The 15,729-nt window shown below is 37.0% G+C and overlaps 1 protein-coding gene and 1 pseudogene across 1 annotated transcript; both read right to left on the reverse strand.

The window, feature by feature from the left end:
* Nucleotides 1-2,894: 2,894 nt before the first annotated feature.
* LOC122702286 lies at nt 2,895-3,809 on the reverse strand (annotated as a pseudogene).
* Nucleotides 3,810-13,342: 9,533 nt separating this feature from the next.
* Nucleotides 13,343-14,278, reverse strand: LOC122702150 (olfactory receptor 52J3). The gene has a single exon (XM_043915677.1). It carries the CDS (start codon nt 14,276-14,278, stop codon nt 13,343-13,345), a length of 936 nt encoding a protein of 311 aa, XP_043771612.1.
* Nucleotides 14,279-15,729: the final 1,451 nt, after the last annotated feature.

The raw sequence follows: 15,729 nt of genomic DNA on the forward strand, positions 1-15,729 counted from the left end.
ATAGTCAAAAATGACTTCCATTTTCTTACCTGGACCTTGGGCTGGATATTTAAAACCCTGAGCTCATTATTTCCTTTATTCAGGTTCTCCAGCTTATTTTTCACAAAAGCCAAATCTATACTGTCTTTACTCTTATCAAAATCTTCTTTAGCAGAAATTCTTGGACATTGAGAGCCTTGCCTTTTTTAAGCAGTTGGTTAAGGAAGTCTAGAGGGATAATATACACAACAATTTTGTCACTGCATCCCCTACAGCACTAGTGTCCTCATTACCAACAGGGATTTAATGACTTTAATTGAATAAGGAACTAATACTAAATTTTCATTCTTAGAACTTTTTACCCAGGAACTACTCTTGATACACACACACACACACACACACACACACACACACACACACAGACATACATGCATGCATATATACTTATGTCAGTTAGGATTCAGAACTACTATGAGTATAAGAAGTAAAGAATTTGTCACAGGAATTGATACAAGTGTAGAAGGAGCTAGAAACGTTTTGAAAACAAATTTGCTAAACATATTAGGTATACATGAATGAGTTGCTTTTTGCAGAAAGCTAGGTACATTCAGCTTCTGGGATGGAATCGTAAAGGAAGAAGATAGAGAAATTTATAGAAGATGATTTATAACCTGTGACTACTGCAGCTGTGTACTTGCAGTAAAGTATCTAGTGGTGAACTTGAAATAACTTTGTCAGCAGGGTTGGTAGAATGGAGAGCTGGACATGGAGCTGGGGGAAGTGAGGAGAAATTAGAACCCTCTAGTATCACTGTTTACCTGTCATTGCCCGTAAAGTGTAGAACTATAGAACAAAAAAATGACTACCATTTCACATTTGTGCCCACAGCTTCTGCATTTCTTATGTAGCCAACTCAAAACTGAAAAGTAGTAGGGGAGAGGATTCTGGGAAACAGAATGTTAGCTTAGCTAAGTAGCCACAGTACAAAATTACCACGGATCATCGTATCATCTGTGCTTACCTAAGTGTGGAGAATATTTAATTAGTTGATATTTTAAGAAATGAATATATTGTGTAAGTGAGCCCAAGAATAAGTTAACTCAAAATTCCATGAGGATATTGTTAACTATGGCAAAGTGACAACACTTTTTGTAAAAATTATAATAAAGAACAAAAGGAGGGCAAGATAGAAGGATAATCAGCTCTGAAAGTTATTCAAATATATTACAAATCTCTAGTGATTAAAACATATGATACTGAGTAAAGACAGGCAGACAAGCCTACTCTATTAAAGAAATCATGTTCTTGTATAAATTGAAATTCAATGTGAAGAAAGATTAAGTACAATTCAATTGTGTAATTTTAATAATGCAATCGTGCTATAAAACAAGTTAGGAATAGAAAAAGAGAGTATTTAATTTTCTTGCCTTCATTTTACAATTACAAAACAAATTGCAGTTAGACTAGAAGAAAATGTAAAAATTAATATATACACATAAACACACATGGACAAATCCAAATAATAAAATAGATGTTGGGATGATGGTATATAATAAAGCTATGCAGAGCCCTAGATTTGAAAGTGACTGAAGGTTGTGCCGTAGGTAATATAATCGGTAATGACTACATTTGGAGAGGGCAGTGGCACCCCACTGCAGTACTCTTGCCTGGAAAATCCCATGGATGGAGGAGCCTGGTGGGCTGCAGTCCATGGGGTCGCTAAGAGTCGGACACGACTGAGCAACTTTCCTTGCACTTTTCACTTTCATACATTGGAGATGGAAATGGAAACCCACTCCAATATTCTTGCCTGGAGAATCCCAGGGACAGGGGAGCCTGGTGGGCTTCCGTCTATGGGGTCGCACAGAGTCGGACACGACTGAAGCAACTTCGCAGCAGCAGCAATGACTACATTTAATGTAAAAATAAAGTAGTAAATACAAAGGGTTTATAGGAAAGTGTTAATATCAAGTGCACTCAACTCATGCAATGAGACTTCTAAGAAGCTAGGCAGAAAAATTGGTGAGGTGGGAAGGAAATTACAATAAATAAGAAATATAATCCAAGAAAGCAAAACTTTTTTAATATGTAGCCTACTCTCTAACAATTCCAAATATAGAAACTTTAGAAAATTTTCAAATATGTACAAAAATAATTCATAAAGATGTCACATTGATTCTAAATTAAAACTAAAGTACTATTCATGTCATCAAAAGATGAGGAAAAATAAAATGCAAATGAAAGATTCTAGTAAGTTTTAAAGGAAATAACTATGTCTTATTTGTATTATCATAGATATATCTTTAAGTTTAATATTAAGTGAAAAACCTGTCTGTGAGGTCATACACAGTGCTACTATTTACATGAATTAAAAATCACAATTCCATTCCCCAGAAATTATTGAATTTAAAGTGATAAATTTGGACTCTAAGAAACACAAAAAAGCCTCTGGTAGTCATGTTGTCTCTGAGTAGGTTATTTCAACTTAAATACCTCATATGTTTGAATAAAATTAACATTTAAGATAAATAGTATCAATAATATATTTAAAACTGTGTTATGGGAACAAAGTTTCTTGTTATATGTTTCCTTGTCTTTCTTTCTGTTAAGCTGAGAGGGAAAACTGGGGGGGAAACAGTATTAAGAAACATTATGCTAGGAGAGGTCAGTTGCACATATTATCCACACTCAAAGTGAAGTCATGCAAACAGTTCTTACTTCCACAATAGGAATAAGTACTTGAACTTCAAATATTTTAAGGATCATTCAAAGTATGGAATCACTAATGAGCCAAAATCAAATCCCCAGCATGGAATTTGATAGCACTAAATGTAGACACACCATCTTTCTGGAGAGATCACACACAGGTTTTTTCTCTGGGTCAAAATGCTTCTTAATGAACATAGTAATAGTCCTTATATTTTAATAAAGGAATGGAGCACTCATTCTCATACCTGTTTGGTCCTCACACGTAAATATAGGGGTCAAGTGAGGGTGGGATAACCAAATAGAGGTTGGCAACAAGAATGTGAATATAGCAGGGTATGTTTTGCCCAAATTGGTGGGTGAGGAAGGAGAAGACTGAAGGAAGATAGAAAACACAGAGGACAGCAACATGGGAGCCACCTGTGCTTAGGGCTTTTAGCCACACGTCTTGGGATGGCAGATGGAAAACAGTATGGAGCATGTAAATATAGGAGATGCCAACAAGGACTAGGTGCAGGAAAAGAAGAGAGACCACAAAGAGCCCGTAATTACCATTGACATAAATGTTTCCACAGGACAGTTTTGCAATTCCCATGTGCTCATAGTAGGAATGAAATATTATTACATGAGCCTGGCAAAAGGGTAGGCGGTAGATGAGATAGATCATGGGAAGTGTAAGCAGAACTAGACGAATTAAAGTGTACAAACTTATGCCCAGCAACACACAGGATGTCAAGATGGTCATGTAGTGGAATGGAGCAGAGATTGCCACATAACGGTCAAAGGCCATGGCCATCAGGAGTTCAGCCTTCATGCCAGTGAAAGCATGGATCAAAACATCTGGGCCACACAATCTCCAAAATTAATCTCATGAAGTTGATAATCTCAGAAGATACCCAGCATACAGGGTACTGAGGTTTCTCGAAAGGGCTAGAAGTAGAACATGGGCTCCCAGAGAGTCTGGTCCATATTGATGATCAGCAGAATTGTGACATTGCCCAGTAAAGCCTCAAGGTAAACAGAGCAGAAAAGCAGGAAGATCCAGCCGTGGACCTCTTCCAGACCTGGGATTCTGATGAGGAAAATGTGATTGGGTGAAAAATGTTCCTATTGTGACAAAACATCCTTCTAAATCACAGAGTAGGAAAAGTTGTCACTACTAGAAGGAGGAAGAAAAAGAGAAAGTTTAATAAGAATTGGTTATTAAAAAATGATTAACAGCACTTCAATATAATTTGAAATGAAAAATTTTGCTTTGGAAGGATTTATTATTGTTTTTTTTTCAAATTCTAAATCAAGCCATAGTTTTTTAAATGGCCCAGTGTAAAGAGCGTAATACTTATACAGATTTAGTCCTATTTTTTTTTTTTTAACATGTTAGGTTTATCATCCCTGGAGGAGGAAATGGCTACCTACTCCAGTATACTTGCCAGGAAATTTTACATAGCCAGAGAAGCCTGGGAGACTAAAGTCACAAAAAATCAGACATGACTGAGCACACATGAAGGTTTATTATCAAGTCCATGACAAACCTATAAAACATAGAACATAGCATGAAGTATGGAATAATTTAGCAGTCCCCATTCAGATCAGTTCAGTTAAGTTCAGTCGCTCAGTCGTGTCCGACTCTTTGTGACCCCATGAATCGCAGCACGCCAGGCCTCCCTGTCCATCACCAACTCCCAGAGTTTACTCAAACTCATGTCCATAGAGTCAGTGATGCCATCCAGCCATCTCATCCTCTGTCGTCCCCTTCTGCTCCTGCCCCCAATCCCTCCCAGCATCACGGTCTTTTCCAGTGAGTCAACTCTTCGCATGAGGTGGCCAAAGTATTGGAGTTTCAGCTTCAGCATCAGTCCTTCCAATGAACACCCAGGACTGATCTCCTATAGGATGGACTGGTTGGATCTCCTTGCAGTCCAAGGGACTCTCAAGAGTCTTCTCCAACACCACAGTTCAAAAGCATCAATTTTTCGGTGCTCAGCTTTCTTCACAGTCCAACTCTCACATCCATACATGACCACTGGAAAAACCATAGCCTTGACCAGACGGACCTTTGTTGGCAAAGTAATGTCTCTGCTATTTAATATGCTATCTAGGTTGGTCATAACTTTCCTTCCAAGGAGTAAGCGTCTTTTAATTTCATGGCTGCCATCACCATCTGCAGTGATTTTGGAGCCCAAAAATATAAAGTCTGACACTGTTTCCACTGTTTCCCCATCTATTTCCCATGAAGTAATGGGATCAGGTGCCATGATCTTAGTTTTCTGAATGTTGAACTTTAAGCCAACTTTTTCACTCTCCTCTTTCACTTTCATCAAGAGGCTTTTTAGTTCCTTTTCACTTTCTGCCATAAGGGTGGTGTCATCTGCATATCTGAGGTTATTGATATTTCTCCCAGCAATCTTGATTCCAGCTTGTGATTCTTCCAGCCCAGTGTTTCTCATGATGTACTCTGCATATAAGTTAAATAAACAAGGTGACAGTATACAGCCTTAACGTACTCCTTTTCCTATTTGGAACCAGTCTGTTGTTCCATGTCCAGTTCTAACTGTTGCTTCCTGATCTGCATATAGTTTTCTCAAGAGGCTGGTCAGGTGGTCTGGTATTCCCTTCTCTTTCAGTCCCCATACTTTTTATGAAATCCCTATCTGAAGAGGGACACATGAAAAATCAAGGATACACATGTGAGAATGCAGATACAACCCAAAATGAAATAGGCAAGTGAGAAAGTAAAACCACAGGCATGAATGCACAAACACTTCCATAATTAGAAAATGCAGAAATTCTCTAATGATTCATTCATCATTTATTGACATAGAGAAAATTCCAAAATCAAACCTAGTATCCTGTCAAAAAGAAACAAAATATCAGAGATACATATTATCACAAGAAAAAAGCACAAAACATTCAGAAATGCCTGCCCAAGAGCAGAGACCAGTGGACACATACCTCTGTAGTTGAAAGAGCCCAGAGCCCAGAAAGAAAGATAATAATAAAAGGATAATAATACAATTCTGTAGATTTCCATTGATGTCTCTACTTTCGCAAAGTCATTCCATTTCTTAGTGGCTCCTTTTAGATTGTTGTGTTTGAGGTTGTTTCTAGTGGTATGTGACAACTTCTTTATTCACTCTTCACTCTACATCAGTTCCTCTGAAAAAACCTGATAATTTGATCACTGTTTCAGAACTAGCAACTAAGTTCACTCCTTCTGCCTGATTAAGACAACAGAAATGTGGGTAGAAGATAAATTAGAAGGCTTAAGGCCATGATGGATCTGGGGAAGGCATATTAAAACTGTCCGGTATAACAAGGTATTATAGGAATGATAATTGTTTTCTGTAATTGTCTAATGGAAATAGAGAAGAGTACTTTTGCAATGCCTTTAAAATGATGGAGAAGCTATCAGGAGAAGCCTCATAAACTTAAATAATGAAACAAGAGAACTCTTTCTGGGACCTCAACTTAAGGCAGAGTGGTTCAAGACCAGGATAAAGTAGCACAGACTTCTGTTTTCACCCATAGTGTAATTCCGTATTTCCATGGCAAATATATCATGTTGAGAAAATAAAATAAGTGTTGTAAACATAATGAATTTAGAGAGGGAGATGGTATATTGTGACAGAGAGACAGAGAGAGACAGAGAAAGACGGAAAAACTGCATTTTGCAATGCTCCTGTATGTGTGTTTATTGAACAGTGAAATTCCTACGTAATTGCCATTGGCCACTGTCAGGGTGCTGGTCAAGAACAAGCCCTCTAGACATCGTGATGGCTATTTTGGGTTCATCTCTGGAAATAAACTCTCAATAACGAGCCACTACTTACCTCAGACTTTCATTGGGCTTCATATATGTGTTTCATTCAATCCCTATAACCTCTTGCAGAAGCAGAAATTCTACTCTATCAACCAGGTATATTACTGTTCTTGTAAGTAGATTTTAAAAGTCTTGGATCTTCTAATATTATTAAAGATACCCAATCTCCATTTAGAAGTTACAAGATCCTCATCCCCACCCCCACCCCATCAAGCATATCTTATCAAGATTGCAGTTCTCAGCCACCTCGATCATACTTCCTTCATTTGACTTCAGTACACACCCACATCAAGAGATAATTCATCCCTGATGCTTCATTCTTCCACAGGAGTAGAGACACACAATAGATATCAAGGAATAAAACTCTATGTCCATTTTTTATATAGTACAAAGAGAGAAGTTTTATGTTAAGGTTATATCTGCTTATACCTTTGGGGAAGATGAGATAATTCAGCTTACTGTTATAATCAGGCCCTGGGATTAAATTCTCTGAGATTACTGACAAAACCATCAGACTATGATTTAGAAAACAAGAAGTCTGAGAGAATGTAAAATGGATAGGAATTTATATCAAGAAAATTATAATTATGGGCAAAAACATAATATTATTATTTGTATGTGGCATAGAGATCAATGTTCATGTCCCTCATTTTGCAGTCAAATTCTATGGATTTCTCTTTTCTAGATAAAATGGTACTTTATCTATATTCTAAATTCAAGCATAATAACCCAGCATAGAAGACCGCATTTTCAGCCTTAACTCTCCCTGTCCTCCTTCACTGACCAGGTATTTTAGGTTCATTGAATGCTTAGCTTCAGGAATTCCGATCTGTGAGTCATTGGTCCCACTATCTTCTGTCCATGATTGCTTCCTTTTCATGATGATCCATATGTATATCAAAAAGAAGTGGTAAAAACAGTCAATCCTGGAACTGACCTGACTCACTTCAAATACTGGACTTCCCATGTACCAGCTGTATCACCGTGAGTGATTTACTATTTATATCTTAGTTTTCTCAACTGTATAATTAGGGATGATAGTAATACCAATTGCCTAGAGATATTTTGAAGAATAAATTAAGTAGTAGATATCAGATATCAGGCATTTAGTATAATATATGGCTTGTTTTTTTTATTAATTTATTTATTTTTGGCTGCACTGGATCTTCCTTGCTGCACTGACTTTCTTTAGTTGCAGCGAGCAGAGGCTGCTTTCTGATTGAAGCACATGAGCTCAGTACTTGTGGGATCCAGGCTTTGTTGCCCTGCAGCATGTGGAATCCTCCTACACCAGCTATTGAATCCAAGTCTCCTACTTTGGCAGGAAGATTTCCAACCAATGAGCCACCTGGGAAGTCTGATACCTGGCATATTTTAAGTGATTAATTAAAATAAGAGCTAGCTCAAAAAAAAAACAAAAACAGTTAAAAAAAAAGAGCTAGCTCACAACACCACCTTCATAGACTTGGACCTATATAAACTATACTGAGAAATCGCTCATGCCACGGAGTCTGTAATATTTGATCTGACAGTTCATATTTATTTTAAACATTTTTTCATTAGTTTTGAATTGAATGTACACAGTTATTATTCTCACTGGAATAAATTTATTTTGAGTGCAAAAATTATGTCTCTTTACATTTAAGCAGACATTTTTGATAATATTTAAGAAAAAATAACATCAGGCTTAAGATGTAAAGCAGATATAAAGCATGGAATTAAAATTTCTTTTGATTCTTGTTTTTCCAATTATATCACACAAACCTTCAAGTTGACTGTTACAAAATTTAAAATTTCACATGTAATATGAAGTGTAAATATACTCACTCAGTTGTGTCCAACTCTTTGCAACCCCATGAACTGTAGCCCGTCAAGCTCCTCTCTCCAAGGAATTCTCCAGGCAAGAATACTGGAGTGGGTTGTCATTTTCTTCTCCAGGGCATCTTCTTGACCCAGGGATCAAAACCAGGTCTCCTTCATTGCAGGCAGATTCTTTACCATCTGAGCCACCAGGGAAGTCTATGTATGTATATATATATATATGTATATATATATATATGTATATGTATATGTGTATGTATGTATGTATGTATCTCTATAAATATATGTTCTAAAATAGTTTAATATGTGTATAACATAGCATTTTCTTTGAGATCATGGGCATATAACTGATAAGTTCAGTCAGAATTACTTTTTGAACATAAGCTGAGAAATATTATGGAAGTTCATACCCCTTTTTCTGCTAGTTGGGAATGAAGAAACATCTATTTTGAGGAGTTGCTGGTTAGATGTTTTAGAATCATGACAAGAGTAGTCTTAAACACAAGTGAGTCACAAAATGTCAGCTCTGAAATACTTTAAAAAACATATTGCCGGTTATCAAAAAATCTCAGAACAATTTCTTCTTGGTGACAAGGAGCTCAGACCAGTATTTTTATTTGCACTTTGTTTTAAGGTGAGAGAAAATCTCCCTTAATGTTTAAGTAAGTTAAGTAAGATTAATGGGGGTTTTTGTTTGTTTGATTTTTTTTTTTACTTACAATTCAAAATGACTTAAAGATACATACTTAAGTATTTTTTTTTTTCCCCATGAGACCTTCCTATTTGAAGCTTTTCTCACATTGTTATAGTTAGGACTGATATTACTTAATGTGATATGAGGTAAGAGGTATTTTCAAAGTGTATTTTACTTTCTTAATGTCTTTAGTCTTTGAAACAGCCCTACAACATAGACTCTATGATTATTTCCATTATACATATGGAAAACTTGAGCTATAGAAAATTTTAGCAACAACAAAGAATTTGAACCCAAATGTCTGATTCCAGAATCTATATTATTATTCAATATATTATAATGCCTTCTTTCTCTGTATTTAGATCTTGAGCTTATTTCATGTTTCAACAAGCATGTTAAAGTTTACTGAAGTATATTATAAGGCCTTCACTTATACCTTTGCATGTAACTACATATATACCTGAAAATACATATATGAGGGGTAGGAAGTGCTTCTTCAGAATGCCTACTAAGAACACACATCATGCCTACCTTTCATTTCAGTGTGTGGGTCTCTCTAACCATGAGAATAGTCTTGGTTTCTAGCTTTCAGATATAGCTGCCAGGCTGAGGAGTTGATATCCACAATATCAATTTGTTTGCATGGTTATGCTTTAGCAATCTGACTCATGATGTGTGGTAGTGTCTCTTTTTCGTGTTCTCACTTATTGGGTGCAGGAGACAATTCCAGGCTTATTCTGATACTACCTGAAGTCAAGCCACCTTGTTCTGTACTGCCACCACCACTTCTTATTTAGAATAGGAACTCTGGAACTTGTGGCAAAGTATTATGGAAAAAATGAATGAGAATTACTTATATAGTGATAACTAAAATTTCTCACTTGAAGAAATTGATGGAATGTCCATGTTAAGTGAAGTATTATTTTTTCAACCAGCCAAGCCTTCTGATTCTCACTTTGGCTTTACTGCTGAGATCAAATGCTAGACTGAAGACAGTGCTGTTTTAAGGTCAGGAAAGGAGTTCCAAGGGAGGCCAATGCACTATGCTAACCTGCTGGAATGACAATTCCTAAAGTCAAACCATGGGAAAAATCAAAGAAGCCTAAAATTTTTGTTTTGTTTAGAGTAGGGTAACTACAAACCAGTGTACTTAGAAAATGAACACTTAATTAATGCTCTAACTACCGCACAATTGTACTCATCTCACACGGTAGTAAAATAATGCTCAAAATTCTCCAAGCCAGGCTTCAGTAATACGTGAACCATGAACTTCCAGATGTTCAAGCTGGTTTTAGAAAAGGCAGAAGAACCAGAGATCAAATTGCCAGCATCTGCTGGATCATCGAAAAAGCAAGAGAGTTCCAGAAAAACATCTATTTCTGCTTCATTGACTATGCCAAAGCCTTTGACTGTGTGGATCACAATGAACTCTGGAAAATTCTGAAAGAGATGGGAATACCAGATCACCTGACCTGCCTCTTGAGAAACCTATATGCAGGTCAGGAAGCAACAGTTAGAACTGGACATGGAACAGCAGACTGGTTCCAAGTAGGAAAAGGAGTACGTCAAGGCTCTATATTGTCACTCTACTTATTTAACTTATATGCAGAGTACATCATGAGAAATGCTGGGCTGGAAGAAGCACAAGCTGGAATCAAGATTGCTGGGAGAAATATCAGTAACCTCAGATATACAGATGACACCACCCTTATGGCAGAAAGTGAAAAGGAACTAAAAAGCCTCTTGATGAAAATGAAAGAGGAGAGTGAAAAAGTTGGCCTAAAGTTCAACATTCAGAAAACTAAGATCATGGCACCTGGTCCCATCACTTCATGGGAAATAGATGGGGAAACAGTGGAAACAGTGTCAGACTTTATTTTTGAGGGGCTCCAAAATCACTGCAGATGGTGATGGCAGCCATGAAATTAAAAGACGCTTACTCCTTGGAAGGAAAGTTATGACCAACCTAGATAGCATATTAAATAGCAGAGACATTACTTTGCCAACAAAGGTCCCTCTGGTCAAGGCTATGGTTTTTCCAGTGGTCATGTATGGATGTGAGAGTTGGACTGTGAAGAAAGCTGAGCACCGAAAAATTGATGCTTTTGAACTGTGGTATTGGAGAAGACTCTTGCAAGTCCCTTGGACTGCAAGGAGATCCAACCAGTCCATCCTAAAGGAGATGAGTCCTGGGTGTTCATTGGAAGGACTGATGCTGAAGCTGAAACTCCAATACTTTGGCCACCTCATGAGAAGAGTTGACTCATTGTAAAAGACTCTGATGCTGGGAGTGATTGGGGGCAGGAGGAGAAGGGGACGACAGAGGATGAGATGGCTAGATGGCATCACTGACTCTATGGACATGAGTTTGAGTAAACTCTGGGAGTTGGTGATGGACAGGGAGGCCTGGCGTGCTGTGATTCATGGGGTCGCAAGGAGTCAGACATGACTGACCTACTGAACTGACTGACTGAGGAAAGTTAAATCAGAAAGCATAAAAATGTAAAAAAAGGAATGTATTGAAAATGTGAAATTTTTAAAAAGTGATCAAAAGCAAAGATCGGGAAAGCAGAATTATGTTGTAATTGATTACAATCCTTCTACCCAGTAATTTTATATTAAATTATACAACCTGGATAAATGATCTAAGAATATACCAAGAAGAAAGTGAAAGCATAGGCAGTATATTTCTAGTTAAAAAATAATATCAGTATCTATTCATAGAGGAATATGTAAATAAAATCAATGCTATTAAACAAAATACATAATGAGGTTTCTAACTAAATTAACATGATCTAACTAAAATAGCATGATTGGTTGTAAAGCGAAAAATTCATGTACTGTAATGTCAAAAACACATGATAAAATTTGTCTCTGGGAAAATAGGAGAGAAGGTCTATTGGAACAGTGTTAAAGATGATTTCAACTTTAACAAGCATTACCTTTGAGATTACTGCAGAGCTAAAACTCATTAATTCATGAGTTGTAGGAAGAAATATGTTTATTACATTTTTACTTTAGTTTTTTTAAAGTCTGAAAAAGAAAATAATTTGTTAACAATAGAAAATAATGTGACAAGTTGGATGCTGCAAAACCCCATTGTTTGGTCTAAGGAAATCTTATTGTAGAATCAGTTGAAAGTCCTTGGTCATGAAGAAATTGACTAATCATTGATTGATTGGATAACTTGAATGTTAATCAGGAAGGCACTAGAAATAGATCATGGGTTTAAGATGAGAAGTCTTGGACTTGAGGATGGATTATTCTATGATGTAGACTGAGAGAACAGGCAGTGAAGTGATAAAGACCTAGCATGTATCACATAGATAGAAATGCTATATGTAATTTAACTACAATACCACCCTTATATTATGGGTCTGAGTATAGAGAGAAACTCACTGAAATGGCACTGATGGTATTAATGAGAAAGAGTATTAAAATTTTATGTTTGTTTTGGCTACCAATTCTCTGAATTTTACATATTTGGCAGACCTTTGCACTTCAGCTACAAATTTAGTAACGATTTTATTTTGAACTGGACAAAGCATAGGTGATCAGCAGTCCTGGCCACATGCAATATGAGTCAGTCATCCCCTGGTGATCACCTGTCTCCTTCCTTAGTTCATAGGTTGCCAAAGCCCATGAACTTGGCTTTTTTAAGGGCACAAGAGAATGCAAGCTCCATAAGAACAGACATTCATTTTATTTTGGTTCATTTATCATCCTTAATGATAAGAATCATAGATTCAGTGGACATCAACTTGGGCAAACTCTGGGAGATGGTGAGGAACAAGGAGGACTGGCATGCTGCAGTCTATAGCGTCGCAAAGAGTCGGACACAACTTGCTGGCTGAACAACAACAATGAAAAGAATGATTCAATACATACAATAAACACAAAATGAATGTAAATTAGGAGAATAAAAAAAAATGAATGCATGAATGAGTGAGTGAGTGAATGGACACAGGCTACAGGGTCAAAGTGCCAGTACCACATTTCTCTAATTAAAGAGTTAAAAACACACCACATAATACATTCTTTGCCTAGAGGAGAAGTAGTTTCATGCTATCAAGAACAAAGTATGATGACATACAAATAGAGACCACAACAGCTTCCTTTCAAGACAGCCTATTAACCTTTGAACTGAAGTTCCAATAAAGTTTCCACAAGTCCTAGAACCCATTAGTCAGCAGTTAGGAATAAATCAACTTGTGTTGCAATCTGGCAGCAATAGGTCAGGGCCAGGAGATATTTGTTAAAGCAAGAATACACATATCTTCCTTGAGAGATCAAATCCTTAATAAAATAATGTGGTAAGTGTCTTATTTTTTAATAAAGGCACGGAGCACAGGCTCCCATATCTGTTTGGTCTTTACACCATAAATGATGGGGTTGAGTGAGGGTGGGATAACCAAATAGAGGTTGGCAACAAGAATATGAATATAGCGAGGTATTTTGTGTCCAAATCGGTGGGTCAGGAAAGAGAAGACTGAGGGGATATAGAAAACACAGATGACCCCAATATGGGACCCACATGTGCTTAGGGCTTTTAGTCGTGCTTCTTGGGATGGGAGACAGAAGACAGCCCAGAGAATATAAACATAGGAGATGCCAATAAGGACTAGGTTTAGGACAAAGAAGGAAACAACAAAAAGTCCATAGATACCATTAATTCGGATATTTCCACAGGACAGTTTTGCAATCCCCATGTGTTCACAGTAGGAATGAGGTATTATATAAGCCTGGCAAAATGGTAGGCGATAGATGAGATAGATCATGGGAAGTGTAAGCAGAACTGGACGAATTACAATGCACATGCTGATGCCCATGAGCACCCGGGATGTCAAAATGGTCGTGTAGTGGAGTGGAGCACAGATTGCCACATAACGGTCAAAGGCCATGGCCAGCAAGACTTCAGCTTCCATGCCAGTAAAAGTATGGATCAGGAACATCTGGGCCACACAAGCTCCAAAATTAATCTCATGAGCATCAAACCAGAAGATACCCAGCATACGGGGCACTGAGGTTGTTGAAAGGGCCAAATCAATCGTTGAAAGGATGGCCAGGAAATAGAACATGGGGTCCCGGAGGGTCTTCTCTGTCTTGATGACCAGCAGAATCGTGACATTGCCCAGTAAAGCCACAAAGTAAACAGAGCAGAAAGGCAGGGAGATCCAGCCGTGGACCTCTTCCAGACCTGGGATTCCAATGAGGAAAAATGTGGTTGGGTGAAAAATGCTCCTATTGTGATAAAACATCCTTCCAAGTCACAGAGTAGAAGTTGTCACTCCTAGAAGGAGGAAGAAAAAAAGAAATTCCAGTAAGAACTGGTTATGAAAATGATTAGCTTAGTGTTTCAATATAATGCAAAATGAAAAATTTTGCTTTGGAAGATCTATTAATTCTTTTTCATTTTCTAAATCAAGCCATACTCATTTAAATGGTCCAGTCTCAAAATATGTAATCCTTATAAACATTTAATCCTATTTTTTTAATCATCTAAAGTTTATCATCAAGCCCTGGGCAGAATAGAAAACATAAACCATAGCATGAAGTATGGAATAATTTAACATTCTCTATATATTTTTTGAAATCCCATTCTGAAGAGGGACACATGGAAAACCAAGGATACACATATGAGAATGCAGACATAACCCAAAAAGAGATAGACAGGTGAGCAAGTAGTCATAGGCATGAATGAATACAACACTTCCACAATTAGAAAAGGCAGAATTTCTCTAAAGATTTATTTGTCATTTTGACATACAGAAAATTCCAAGAGCAAACATAGTTTTCTGTAAAATGACAGAAGCAAGATATCAGAGATACATATTATCATAAGAAAAAAAAATACAGATATTCTGAGATACCTGCCCAAGAGCAGACTTAAGTGGACACATACCTCTGTACTTGAAAGATCCCTGAAAGAAAGATAATAATAAAAAGATAATAAACTTCTGTAAATTTTCATTGATGTCTCTATTTTCTCAGTCATTTCATTTAATAGTGGTTCGTTTTCGATTGTTATGAATATATTGGTTTCTAGTGGTATGTGACAAATTCTGCATTCACTGTTCACTCTACAGCAGCTCCTCTAAGAAAACCTGATAATTTTATCACTGCTTCAGAACTGGCATGTACTCGATTCACTCCTTCTGCCTGGCTAAGACATTGGAAGTGTGGGTAGAGGACAGCCTGAAAGGCTTCAGGTCGTTATGGATCTGCGGAAGGTATTTTTGAGCATCACAAAAAATGTGGAACAAAAAAATCTAATAGAAGAGAGAATTTCTTTTCATCATTGTCTAAAGGAAATAGGAGCACTTTTGCAATGCCTTCAAAATGATTAAGAAGCAATCAGGAGAAACACCATAAACTCAAATAATGAAGCTAAGAAACTTTCTCTGGGTTCCCAACTTGAGGCAGAGTGCTTCAAGGTGAGGATAAAGTAGCATAGACTCCCGTTTTTAACCTTAGTATAACTCCATATTTCCATGGGAAATATATCAGGTTGAATGAATAAAATAAATGTATACATTTTGAAGTTTGTGAGAGAAAGAAAAAAAGAGAGATGGAGAGATAGAGAACAGGTGTATTTTGCAATGCTCCTTTATGTGTATGTATGTTTTTGTTTTTTTTTTTTAACTGAAACTTCTAGGTAATTGCCAGTGGCCCCTGTCAGGGTGCAGGTGAAGAGCAAACCTTATAGACA

The sequence above is a fragment of the Cervus elaphus genome, chromosome 1 (genome assembly GCF_910594005.1).
Source record: "Cervus elaphus chromosome 1, mCerEla1.1, whole genome shotgun sequence".
Taxonomy (NCBI): domain Eukaryota; kingdom Metazoa; phylum Chordata; class Mammalia; order Artiodactyla; family Cervidae; genus Cervus; species Cervus elaphus.